Raw genomic sequence first — 12,917 nt, forward strand, 5'->3', positions numbered from 1 at the left:
GCCTCATGCATGCAAGGCAAGCACTCTACCACTGAGCCACCTTCCCAGCCCTTGTCCATTTTTTTCATGGTGTTGGAGAGCCTACCCAGGGCCTTGTGAATGCTAAGCAAGTACTCTATCCCCAGCACAGTATTTATATGTTAGAGGTGATAATTGTATTTTGGGTTCCAGACATTCTTGTGGGCCCTGAAAATTCTCAAAGGGTCTGTGTATAAAGGACAGGCTGGGAGCTATGGTTTCCTCTGGCCAGTTCAGGGTGGGCTATCAACAAGCAGACCACCTCCTTCCCTAACTGCTTGTCTCCTAAAGACATTGCCAAGTTACCAGCAGCAAGTGTGGGGCAGGATGCAGGGCTTGGAGATTCTAGAATCCTGAGGAGAGACTGGTTCAGCTAGGGATCTGGACTCATCTTGGATTCCCTAGAGAGTACAGATCCCCAGTGTCATAGCTGTGCCTCTCCCCGCCCCCTACCCCCCTTGTCTGCATGGTTTGAAGAGAGGCTGACATGTATGCCAGCACTTGGGAGAATCATTCAGTACAGGCACGTGCTGGCTCCATGCCCCACAGAGCAGGGTCATGTGATGCCTATAGGGTCACCTTTGATGTCAGGGTGGTATCTGGTGAGTTCCTGTGGCTGCCCAGAGTCCACAGGGACTCTCTGTAGACGCCAGCCACTCGCTCCCTTGGCCTTCAGTCTCAATTGTGGTGACTCTGCTCACTTCTTTTCCCTAAAATAAGACCCTAGTTTGGAAAGAGTTCTGGAATGGACTGAGTGTGCCCCTTCTGTTTGGCCAGATATCAAACTCTGGAGTAAGGAACAGGGGACCCCAGGGACTGGGCCTCCTTCCCATAGAAAGCTTGAGGTTGGAGTGGGAAAAAGAGGGAGGAAAGAAGCTGGAGTCTTGGCTGGGAAACCAGGACTCTGCGGTGCCCACAGGGCGGCGTGGTTGGAAGGAGGTCCGCCAGGCTGGCTCCCTGGGAGGCAGTAGCCTGAGAAGGTGGTGCAGGCAGAGAAGAGAGTCTGCCTGGTGTGTGGGGAGGGTGGGGGTAGGAGTGGGGTTGGGATTGGTTAAAGAGAGCCCAGGCTGGCCCTGTGTCTGGGACAGCTGCACAAACTAGCTAGGCTTAAAGTTCCCTGGTCCCTTGGTCCAATTCTTATGGAGATCCTGCCTATTTTCCTTCCATGAGACCACCTCAAATCATGGGGACCTTTTCCTCCGCCTTAGGTGGAGAACATGGAGTGTGTTCATCTACCCCACCCACAGTCCTTAACTGCCAGTTTCCCACCTGCTCAAGAAGCCCCCAGACATAGGGCTGAGTCCTTCCCTAGCATATATAAGACCCTGGGTTCCATCCCCAGAACCAATAAAAGAAAATCCCCAGATCTACCTGCTTGAGAACAAAACCCACAGACACAGTTGAGGGCACTCTTCTGATAATCTATGTCTAAAGTAAATTTCCTCAGAACTTTCTAGGTAGTTAAGGCAAAAGATCCTTACAGTCATCTGTCCAAGAGCTGGCAATGAGGCCAGAGGATCCATGACAAGAAAAGGATGAACTTCTGTCTTCTGAAGCCTGCCCTTTAGCATGGGTGAGAGGGTAGAGGTCAGGAATACGTTCTCTGTAGCCAGAAAAAAACTTGTGATTTGAGACTTCAGGGCTGTAGTTTGTGCTGGGCTCGCTAAGCCTAAGTGTGGGCTGTAGCTGCCCCCAAGCCCTGTTGCGCCCTCTCCCAGCACATACAGGCTGTCTTAAGAGGAAGACAGAGAAGGCCCAGCCTGAAAGAAATGTGGGCTCTTGAGGAGACTGGGTGGGATGTGGCTGGGAGCTGGCCCTGCAGCCTAGCAGGTCTAGAGATGAGTTGTTCTGGGCCAGAGGTTCATCAGGACCTGCCTCAAAGACTCTTTTATCTTTTCCCACCCTCTCCTGGCCCTACAGACAGATGTGCATACTTACAGTATGGCTGTCAGTTGAGATGTTCCAATTGAACACAATACACTCCAATTCCCACGACACTGTACACATACAATGAAGAAAAGTATCCTATTAATGATTTTGCGTGTGTGTGCGCGCGCGCGCATGCGCGTGCACCAGTCCTAGGGCTTGAACTCCAGGCCTGGGCACTGTCTCTGAGCTTCTTTTTTTTTTTTTTTTTAAATTTTGTTTTTGGTTCGGTCGTGGGGCCTGAACTCTGGGCCTGGACGCTGTCCCTCAGCTCTTCAGCTCAAGGCTAGCGCTCTACCACTTGACCCACAGCGCCACTTCCAGCTTTTTTCTTTTTGCTTATGTGGTGCTGAGGAGTCGAACCCATGCAAGGCAAGCACTCTACCACTGAGCCACCTTCCCAGCCCCTCTGAGCTTCTTTTGTTCAAGGCTAGTTTTTTTCTGTGTATGTGGTACTGAGGAATGGAACCCAGGGCTTCATGCTTGCAGGGCAAGCACTCTACCACTGAGCCACCTTCCCAGCCCCTGATTTTGCATATTAATTACATTCTGAAATGATAATATCCTATGGAGAGTTGGGCTGTGTGTATGTGTGTGCAAGCACGCATACACACTCGTGTGCACAATAATCAGGCCTTAGTCAAGGCCTTCCAGTCAGCACTCTACCATTTGAGTTATACCTCAAAGCCCTTTTTGGCGTTAGGTTTTGTTGGTGGTGGTAGTGCCAATCCTGGGGCTTGAACTCAGGGCCTGGGTGCTGTCCCTATGCTTCTTTTGCTCAAGGCTGCACTTCACAGCTCCACTTCCAGCTTTTTTGGTAGTTTATTAGAAATAAGAGTCTCATGGGCTTTCCTGCTTAGATTGGCTTTGAATGGAAACACCCAGATCTCAGCCTCCTGAGTAGCTAGGATTACAGGTGTGAGCCACAAGCACCTAGTTGCTTTAGTTATTTTTTCAGGCAGGGTCTCAAATGTTTTATTTGGGTAGGTCTCCTACTGTGATCCTCCTACCTTTGGTCATCCACTTAGATCATAGACACACACCTCTATGGCTGGCTCCTTAATTGAGATGGTGGAGTCTCACTACTTTTTGCCTGGGCTGACCTCAAGCTGATCCTCCTGATCTCTCAGCAACTGGGATTGCAGGCATGATCCACCATGGCCAACAATAAGATTCTTTTTATTTGTGTGTGTGTGTGTGTGTGTGTGTGCATGTGTGCGTGCGTGTGTGTGTGCGTGTGTGTGTGTGTGCCAGACCTGGAGCTTGAACTTAGGGCCTGGAAACTGTCCCTGAGTTTTTATGGTCAAGGCTAGCATTCTACCACTTAAGCCATAGCTCTACTTTGGGCTTTTTAGTGGTTAATTTGAGATAAGAGTCTCACAGACTTTCCTGCCCACGCTGGCTTTCAACTATTATCTTCAGATCTCAGCCTCCTGAGTAGTTAGAATTACAGGCATGAGCAGCACCCAGCTAATTCTTTATTTTTTAAGTTTTTGTTTTAATGTAACACTTGAAAATTTAAAATGACATATGAATTTGCAGTTTACTTTTTATTTCTAAGGGCCAGCTGTAAGCTGAAGTATTTAGTAAAGTGAAAGGGGTGAGGGGTGATGACTGATCGTCTGGGCTGAGCCCTCTGAGCTTCTTTGAACGTGGTTCTCATATGGGAATCCTAGGTTTTAATCTTGGGGATTGTGAAGTAGGAAAACTTTTTCATATTCTATTTTTATTTATTTATTTATTTTGGTCGGTCATGGGGCTTGAACTCTGGGCCTGGGCACTGTCCCTTAGCTCTTCAAGGCTAGCGCTCTACCACTTGAGTCATAGTGCCGCTTCCGGTTTTGTGAGTGGTTTATTAGAGATAAGAGTCTTATAGACTTTCCTGCCCGGGCTGGCTTTGAACCTCAATCCTCAAATCTCAGCCTCCTGAGTAGCTAGGATTACAGGCGTGAGCCACTGGTGCCCAACAAAGCTCTTGTTTTTATATTAAAGTACTGTGAGTAAATTTTTTTTCTTCAGTGCTGGGTTGGAACCCAGGATCTCATGCACAGTACGCAACTGCACTTCCACTAAGCTATATCCTCAGCCCTTGCATATGCCTTTTGAAATAGCAACATGATGATGACTATGATGGTGGTGGTGGTGGTGGTGGTGGTGGTGGTGGTGGTGGTGGTGTGTGTTTGTGTGTGTGTATTTTGGAAACCCAGCAATACTCCCTGAGTCATTCTTCATGCCCTGTGGGAAACTCTCACAGTTGGAGGTACCATAGACTGTGAGTAGAAGGGAGGAGGAAGTATATCTAAAGGGGAAAAAGGAAAGGAGATTGAAAACTCCATCCTTTCCCTTGGACACAGAAAGCCACCTCCATCTACTTCCATCTTGGCCATTATCTGGGAACCTGTTGAAGATGGAGCAGGAAGCTGGGCTGTAGCTCACTGGTAGCATGCTTGTCCCAGGCATCATACTTTAGAGAAGAAAAATAAAAAAGTGAAGGGGATTGTCTGGCTGGCTCTAGTCAGTGAGCAAAAGTGTCAGGTAACAAGTTTGAGTCCTGATCTCTGGGGAGAGGGGATGGGGGGGGAAGGAGGGAGGGAGGAGGAGGAAGAGAGGGAGAGAGAGAATGAAGAAGGAGCAGCTAGCCCAGTGGACGCCTTAGGCCGCCTCATCTTGGGCTGATCCTCCAACCCACCTCCAGGAAGTCTGGGGCAGATATCTGACTGCTCTTCTTGCCTAGTCACCTTTCCTGCCCTAACTGCCCAGCCCAGAGGTTGCCCACTCTAGAGAATGCCTGAGGTCTGATCCTCAGGCCTTCTGCTCAGTACTCTGTCAAGTAAGAACTGATAAAAGAAACTCTTGAGGTTAGAGGCATGGATCCAGTGGTAGAGCTCCAGCCAGTGAGCAAAAGCGTCAGATACAGAGTTTGAGTCAGGGCCTCAGACAAAAAGAAAAAAAAAAAAAAAAGGAAACGCTGCCCAGCCCAGGGCAGGCAAGGGTTTGAGCTGAGAGGCTCATTAAAGCTTTCTAATAAGCAATTAACTGTCCAAGATGAGCCCTTTTGCTAGTCTGAACTTCCCTCTTCCCTGTGGGACTCTGGCAGGGAAAGGCTGAGTGGGCAGGCAGAGATCTCCTCTAAACACAAATGAGTAAATAAACAAAACTCAGAGTGGGCAATACAAAGCCTGGAACAGCCTTAGGCTTGATCAGTCTTCTGCCAGGCTGCAGACAGGTCTAGAGAAGCAGGGGTACAGCAGCAGTAAACCCGGGCTCTCTATAGTCACCTTCTTGTGGAATCCTTGGCTTCCAGGGGGTAGTGTGGTCAAGGGACACTACCTTTCTCCAGAACTGCTGGGCTGCCTGTCTACCTGGAGCCAAATCCTGGCCCCAATGAGGTCAGCTCCCCCACACCACACACACACACACACACACACACGATGAGGTCAGCTCCCCCACACCACACACACACACACACACACACACACACACACACACCTCCACAACTCCACTCTGCTCTGGATAAAGAGCAGGAAGTTGGAACAAGGGGGGCTCTGTGACAACCATGATGATGGTGATGTCTGTCCCAGGGCTTCAGAGTTGAAAAGGAGCTCAGCCTACCTGCACATAGAGTCCCAAGTCCAATCCTGTCTGTGGGAAGACTCGGGGCAGTGAAATGTCTGTGTCGTGTCTGCACTGTTCACTCTAAGTCTTCTGGAGTGGAGAGTGGGGCATCAGCTGCACACCTCCAGGGATAGTTACACCAACGCCTGGTGTGCGCCTGGGTCCCACTGCAGCTGTACTTGAGGGCGGGCCTCTGACAGCACCCTCTGTCTGTGTTCTTCCTTCAGGCTCTTAAGTAACAACAAGATCACTGTGCTCCGCAATGGCTCCTTCCTGGGACTGTCTCTCCTGGAAAAGCTGTAAGTGCTAAGAGGGTGGGGTGGGGAGGTGTCGGCCACGGGGGCAAACTGGCTGTGGGGAGCTTGAGAAATTTTGGTTTCTGAGTGAACACAGACCTGCAGGTCCACCTCAGAGGTAGGACCTGACTACCAGCTAAGGACAGAGTGGGCTGGGCTGAGCTGGGAGAGATCAGCTCCTGGCCAGCAGGTGACTGAACACTAAGAAGGGAGTCCTCTTTTGTACAGGCAGGGAGGAGCTAAGGGAAGCTCATTAACGCTCTTTAATGAGCAATTAGCTGAGAGGGCTGAGTGCTTTAGCTGACCTCCTCCTCCCATCTGGGGGCTCAGCATGAAAGGGCTGAGAGAGCCTTAATGTGACTGAGGCCTCTTTCCTTCTTCCAGAAAAACAAATCAACAAACAAAGGCAGGAGGGGGGCCTGAGTTCTGGGTTGAGGGTGGCCAAGCTGATTCTCTCAGCCTCCTCTCCCCCACCCTTGCCCTGGATTAAAGGTGCAACCAAGGGCAGCAGTATCCTTCAGGCTGCCTGGGCCCACCAGCCCAACCAGAATTGAAGCCTCCCTCCACCCTCACCCCTCCACCAGGCTGAGGACCCCTGAGGTCTGTTTGCAGCCAGTTTTGGGGAAAAGTGAGGAGGAGCTAGAGGCTGAGGTGCATTGTCCAGATGCCTGCAAAAGGCCTGACCTCTACTCAGCCACAACAAGGGTGTTCAGAGGACAGGGGAGAGGTGGGATAAGCCTGAGCTGGACATCTGACTCTACCACTTGGGCAAGGCACTAGGCTGCCAAGTGAGAAGCTTGCGTCAGTCCCTCAGAATCCCCTCTTCCACTAGCACGCTTTCAGAACCACAGCCTGTACCAACCACATTGTGTCTGCATTCTCTCCACCTCTCTCTTGTCTCTCCTGAGGATGGATTCTTGCTTTTTTCTCTCACCCCCAATCCTCTCTGGCATCTCTGTGGTAAGACATTCCCAGGTCCTTCACCAGGGCCTTTGGCAAGGTCTAATACCATTTTGCTCAAACTCTTTAAGATAGTTCAATCAATGGGAGACTCGAGTATAGTGGAGACCTCAAATGATGCCAATTACATCTGTATTAAGGAGGTTGGGGGCTTCTTTCTGTCAAGTTCAAGGGAGGCTTCTGTGAAGGCTGGAAGGCTTAAGGACACTGGAGATTGTCTAACATGATGTGGTATTTTGAGAACTCTATGAGAATCCTCCCCCCCACACCCCCACCCAGCCCAGCATCCAAGTCCACATAGGGGCAGAAAATCCCAATGTGGGGCAGGTCGGAACTTCTGGGAGTCCTGATTGGACACAGCTCTGTGCTCTGTAGCTCACAACAGAGTGGTCCTAGTCCCCAAGGCACTTCCACATCTTAGGTTCAATGGGGGAACATTTAAATCTCCTACAAATCATTAAGCATTTGGAGCTGAATCCTCCTTTGGACAGGCCTGGTCTTAGACAGCAATTGCCGGAAACCCAATGCTCCTTTGGGGCTTTTTGGAGGAAGATGAATTGCAGCTGAGTCTCTGGTTCCTTCCCATTCCCCACGCGCCAGTGCTACCTCAGTGACTCCTTCTTCTCAGGTACTGCCAGTAGGCAAGTACTGCTCTGAGCCTCAGATCATCTCATGGCAATCCTCCCGGTCCCCCATCCTCTCATTCAAGCTGCCCCCTTCCCTTGGTCCTGTAGTCCCATGAGCACAATTTTCTGATGAGGATAAAAAGATGAGTTCCCCCATCCCCCACTCCCCTGCATGTTAATAATGTACTGAATCCTAGCCCTCTGTCCACCACCAGGAGCCCACACAGCAGGGGCATTGAAAGCATGGGAAAGACTCTAGTGTGGAGGACAATCGAGAGACTCACGAGAGATGGGCATCGACTCAGCGCCGAGCCGTGGGTATGGGAGGAGCACGGGCATGAGAAAGGGCACTAGAGCAAGAATTCCCAACCCTGAGCATGAGCCCTTGCCGCTATGAATCACCCCATTCACTCATCTGACAGATGTTTATGGAGCCTCACCATGTGCTGGGCTCTGTTCCTGGGGCCCGCCAAGTGCAAATGCTGCCTCCATGTCACTCCCCTGTCCTGCCAGAGCCCAGGGAACAGCTAGTACCTGTCATGTGTTGAGGGACAAGGAAAACCAATCAGGGTAAGGGAAACAGAAGGCAAGAGGTTGGGTGCTATTTAATGCAGCGAGGGCAAGGAAGGTCTTGCTGATCAGGTGATCCAGACCTGAAGGGCTGGAGAGAGAAAGCTGCATAGCTATCTAGAGGGAGGCATGGAGACGAGATGGCAGTCATGACAAAGGCCCAGTCTAGGAAATACCTGTGCTTGAGAAACAGAAGAGAAGGACACACCAGGCAGTGTACAGCTGTAGTCCAAGCTCCTAGAGAGGCTGAAGCAAGATTACTTGAGCCTAGGAGTTTGAAGCCAGATTGGGCAACATGGCAAGAAACCAAAAAGAAGGAAGAGGAGGAGGAGGAGGAAGGGGAAGGGGAGAGTGTGAGTCAAAGGGAGCAAGGGGAAGAAAAGTGGTAGGAGTCAAGGGCGGAGTGATCAGGGGTGGGGGCCAGTCCTGGGGCAGGAGGCAGAGGGATTTGTAAGGTGCACTGTGGCTTTTCAATCCTGTGATCTGGCCAGGCAAGGTGGCTCAAGGCTATAATCCTAACTACTTGGGAGGTGAAGATTAGAGGCCAGCCTGGGTAAAAAGAAGCTCACAAGACTCCATCTCAACCAATGACTGGAAGCATTGCTGTGCACCTGTCCTTCCTAGCGACATGAGGAACTACAAGGAAGAAGATTGCAGTCCAGGCTGCCTGCAAAAGGGGGCTGGAGGCTTTGACTCAAGTGGTAGAGTGCCTACCTAGTAAGCGTGAGGCCTTGAGTTTAATACCCAGTAACATGCTGCACTCCCCTCAAAAAAAAATTTGTTGTGATTCTTGGATGTGAGTGGTGCTCTCAGTGCTACACCCTGGGCAGGCTCTCTGGAGGAGTTTCCAGGCAGAGGGGTGTTCTGTGTATGGCAGGATCGGGAGAATGTCTGAACCGGGATGGTGAGGCACAGGGTTCCCATTCTGTTGACCTCTACTGTGTTGATATAAATGAGGACAAGGCAAGCCAGTAGACCTGAAAGTCAGGCAGCAGGTGCTGCAGCTGTCTGGAGGCACAATTTCTTTTCCAAGAAAACCTGTTTTTCCTCTTAAGACTTTCGACTACATTGTCAGGGATAATCTCTTTAAGATAACTGATGGTGCCTGGTGCCGGTGGCTCACACCTGTACTCAGGAGGCTGAGATCTGAGGATCATGGTTCAAAGGCAGCCTGGGCAGGAAAGTCCATGAGACTATCTCCAATAAACCACTAGAAAACCGGAAGTGGCTCTGTGGCTCAAGTGGTAGAGCGCTAGCCTTGAGCTGAAGAACTGAGGGACAGTGCCCAGAGTTCAAGCCCCATGACTGACAAAAAGAAAAAAAAAAGATAACAATTGTAGGTCTTAACCTCATCCACAAAAATACCTTCACAGGGTCTAGGTCAATGACATTTTGTGATTGTTTGCTTTTCGGGCTTTTTTGTTTGTTTATTTGGCAGGGTCTTGCCTTGTGTAGCCTTGACTGGCCTTGAACTTAACTCATACCCTAACCTCCTGTGTTCTGTGATTACAGGCAGGTACCCTCATGTTCAGGCTTTTTGTGGGTTTTTTGTTTTGTTTTGTTTTTATAGTTTTTGAGACAGGGTCTTGCTACGTAGCCCAGGCTGGCTTCAACTTCTGAACCTGACCCTTTGTGCTTCAACCTTCAAAGTAAACTAGAACTACATGTGTGGGTCACTGCACCTGGCTAGATTAGTGTTTGACTAAATCACTTGGGTATTATAGCCTGGCCATGCTGACACACAAAACAAACCATCACCAGGGCGAGAAGAGGACTCGAAATCCTGTAGCCCTCTTCTAGAAGTGTTAAAGCATTGAGTCAGAGGAGGCAGCTTACTATCCCATAGTCTACAGGCAGCAAGGCCTTGGGAGGTTGGGGTTTAGGCTATTAACTACTGCACTGTTAGGTCCAGAGTACTTTAAAATGTGCCTATGTGCCTCCTGGTGCTGAGAGCTCCTCAGACCATTGCGAGTGGGCCATGTGTAAATGTGGGAGGTCACCGTGCTGGCTAAGAGTGGGCAGTAGGCTTTTCTGCTATCTGTTTTACAGTGTAGGATTCTGACTTAGGCTGGGGAGGGTGTAGGCAGGTAGATGGTGACATATGTGTTAGGGTTGGCAGGAAGGACAGCGGAAGGGAGACAGAGCAGACTCAGTTGAATATGTCTGAGGGGATCTTAAGGGAGTAGAACTAGGGACTCACCCAGAGTTGAGTACTATGAACCAGAAAAACTTGTAATAGGACCAGCAGAGGTGGTTAATGGTCAGCCCAGGAATGCCTATCCCTGAGCCCTCCTCTAGGTGTCCTGACCTTGGAAGAACTCCAACTTGCAAGAAGTTGGACTGGCTGTTTGTCATTTATAGAGTTATCCAAACTTCTCAGCATGACCAGGTAATGATAGATCTAAAATATAAATCCATCAGAGCACCCCTGCCATACCCTTTTCTTCTGTGGTGCTGGGGATGGAACCCAGGCCTCATATGTATTAAGCAAGCACTCTTCCACTGAGCCACACCACCAGAAATAAATGACCCTTTGCTATCTCTGATCCCTCATCAACTACATGCAATGTGCAACACTCTTGAGAAGACTTTGGGAGCTCCAGGGGTGTTCTTTTTTTTTTTTTTTGTTCGTGGGGTTGATATCTGAGCCTGGTTCTGTTTATGTGTCTATGACTTTTTTTTTTTTTTTTTTTTTTGGTCGTGGGGCTTGAACTGTGGGCCTGGGCGCTGTTCAGCTCAAGGCAAGCGCTTTACCACTTGAGCCACAGTGCCACTTCCAGCTTTTTCTGTGCATGCGGTTCTGAGGAATGGAACCCAGGGCCTCATGCATGCACGGCAAGCACTCTACCACTGAGCCACCTTCCCAGCTCCTTCCAGGGGTGTTCTGATCACAGAGAGACACCCCTAGATCACAGACCCTACAAGTTTCAGAAGAGACCAGTGGAGCAATAGTCTGCATGCTCTCTGGTTTATGGTTCAGTGTGGACTGGGCCTGCAGCAGAGGCTTGTGGGAGGTGGAGAAAAAGGCCTGGGGAGGGGAGCCTGGTCAGCCTAGGGATGATTTGTCATTGCCTAATGAGATTAATGAGCCCTGGGGGCTGGTATGCAGCGGGTGCTCGGGCACTCATTAGAAGCAGATGCTCATGGGAATGAAAGCAGGCAAGTAGAGGCTTGGGGGTGGATTGGGACTCACTCACACAGGCCAGGTGGTTTCCATTAATCTGTGGGTGGGTCCAAGAGTGATGCCTGAGGTTCTGTCCCTCCCTGTGTTCCCATCCCTTACAACACTGAGGAGGAATGGCCAACCGAAGCTGCCCGGAAGAAAGGCTGACAGGTTCAGGGGCAGCTGTGGAAGTGCCAGTACCTGGCACAGTGTATGTGCTCAATAAATACCTAAAGGATGATAGTAGAGGCAGATAGGAGTGTGCTGGGGGGGGAGGCTGGGATGGTGGGTTTCCTTGGGCCCCAGGGCTTGTCTCTCAAATCCAGCACATGGCCTCTGTACTTACAGAAGCGTCTGGCCTGCCTTATAGCAAGCCCACACTTTCTAGAGAGCACTGGAAGCCTATGAAGCCCAGGGCAAGCTGCTCTGCGGCCAACAAACCTATAATTTGGTTTTCAAAACCACAAGCAGGGAGGTCTGTAGGGGCCAGAAGGCCAATTTGTACCACCCCACCCTGCCTGAATGTGGACACACAGATACACACACACCCCAACTCAAACACTTAACAGCTTTAATGGATATAATTTGTATTCTATAAAGTCTACCCTTTTAAATGGCATAATTCACTGGAGTTTTGAGGAATGGTGTAATCATCACCATAATCTAATTTTAGAACATTCCCATCATCCACAAAAGGAACTTTGAATCATTAGCTGTCAGTCTCCATTCCTCCACCACTAATCTACTCTGTCTCTATAGATTTGCCTATAATGGGCATTTCATATAAATGGACTCATGCAACCTGTAATCTTTAATAACTGGCTTCTTTCAGCATAGTATTTTCCAGGCTCATCCATGTATGTATGCATCAGCACTTCATACTTCTTTGTAGCTAAGTAACACTCTATGATAATGAATATACTCAGTGTGTGTGTGTGTGTGTGTGTGTGTGTGTGTGTGTGTGTGTGTGATGAGTGACAGTCATGGAGCTTGAACTCAGAGCCTGACCACTATCCGTGAGCTTTTTCACTCAAGGCTAGCACTCTACTATTGAGTCATAGCTCCACATCCAGTTTTTTGGTGGTTAATTGGAGATAAGAGTATCATGTTAGCTGGGCACTGGTGGCTCATGCTTGTAATCCTAGCTACACAGGAGGCTGAGATCTGAGGATCACGGTTCAAAGCCAGACTGGGCAGGACAGTCTATGAGACTCTTATCTCCAATAAACCACTCAGAAAACCGGAAGTGGTGTTGTGGTTCAAGTGGTAGAGCACTAGCCTTGAGCTGAAGAGCCGAGGAACAGCACCCAGGCCCAGAGTTCAAGGCCCACGACCGACCAAAATAATAAAATAATAAAATTTTAAAATAATAAAAATTCTCGGGGCTGGGAAGATGGCTCAGTGGTAAAGTGCTTGCCTTGCATGCATGAGGCCCTGGGTTCTATTCCTCAGCACCACATAAGCAGAAAAAGTCAGAAGTGGCGCTGTGTTTCAGTTGGTGGAGTGCTCACCTTGAGCTGAAGACTGAGGGACAGCACCCAAGCCCAAGAGTTCAGGCCCCACCACTGACAAAAAAAAAAAAAAGTCTCAAGTTTTTTCTGCCTGAGCTGCTTTTAAACTGTGATCCTCAGAACTCAGTCTCTTGAATAGCCAAGATTACAGGTGTGAGCCACCAACACACAGCAGCATCTTTTAAATTAGGTTTTTTATTTTTTTGGATGAGGGATTTAAACTCTGGGCCTG

At 49.5% G+C, this 12,917-nt stretch overlaps 1 protein-coding gene across 1 annotated transcript in view; it reads left to right on the forward strand.

Annotated features, from left to right (window-relative positions):
* Positions 1 to 12,917, forward strand: part of Adgra2 (adhesion G protein-coupled receptor A2) — a gene marked incomplete at its 3' end in the record, with an annotated part of 53,936 nt that overhangs the window by 9,846 nt on the left and 31,173 nt on the right. Inside the window, exon 2 of the mRNA XM_013024244.1 lies at positions 5,787 to 5,858. Coding sequence (XP_012879698.1) covers positions 5,787 to 5,858 — 72 coding nt within the window. The remainder of the gene's footprint in view (positions 1 to 5,786; positions 5,859 to 12,917) is intronic.

This window comes from Dipodomys ordii, unplaced genomic scaffold (genome assembly GCF_000151885.1).
Source record: "Dipodomys ordii isolate 6190 unplaced genomic scaffold, Dord_2.0 Scaffold4, whole genome shotgun sequence".
NCBI classification, from domain to species: Eukaryota; Metazoa; Chordata; class Mammalia; order Rodentia; family Heteromyidae; genus Dipodomys; species Dipodomys ordii.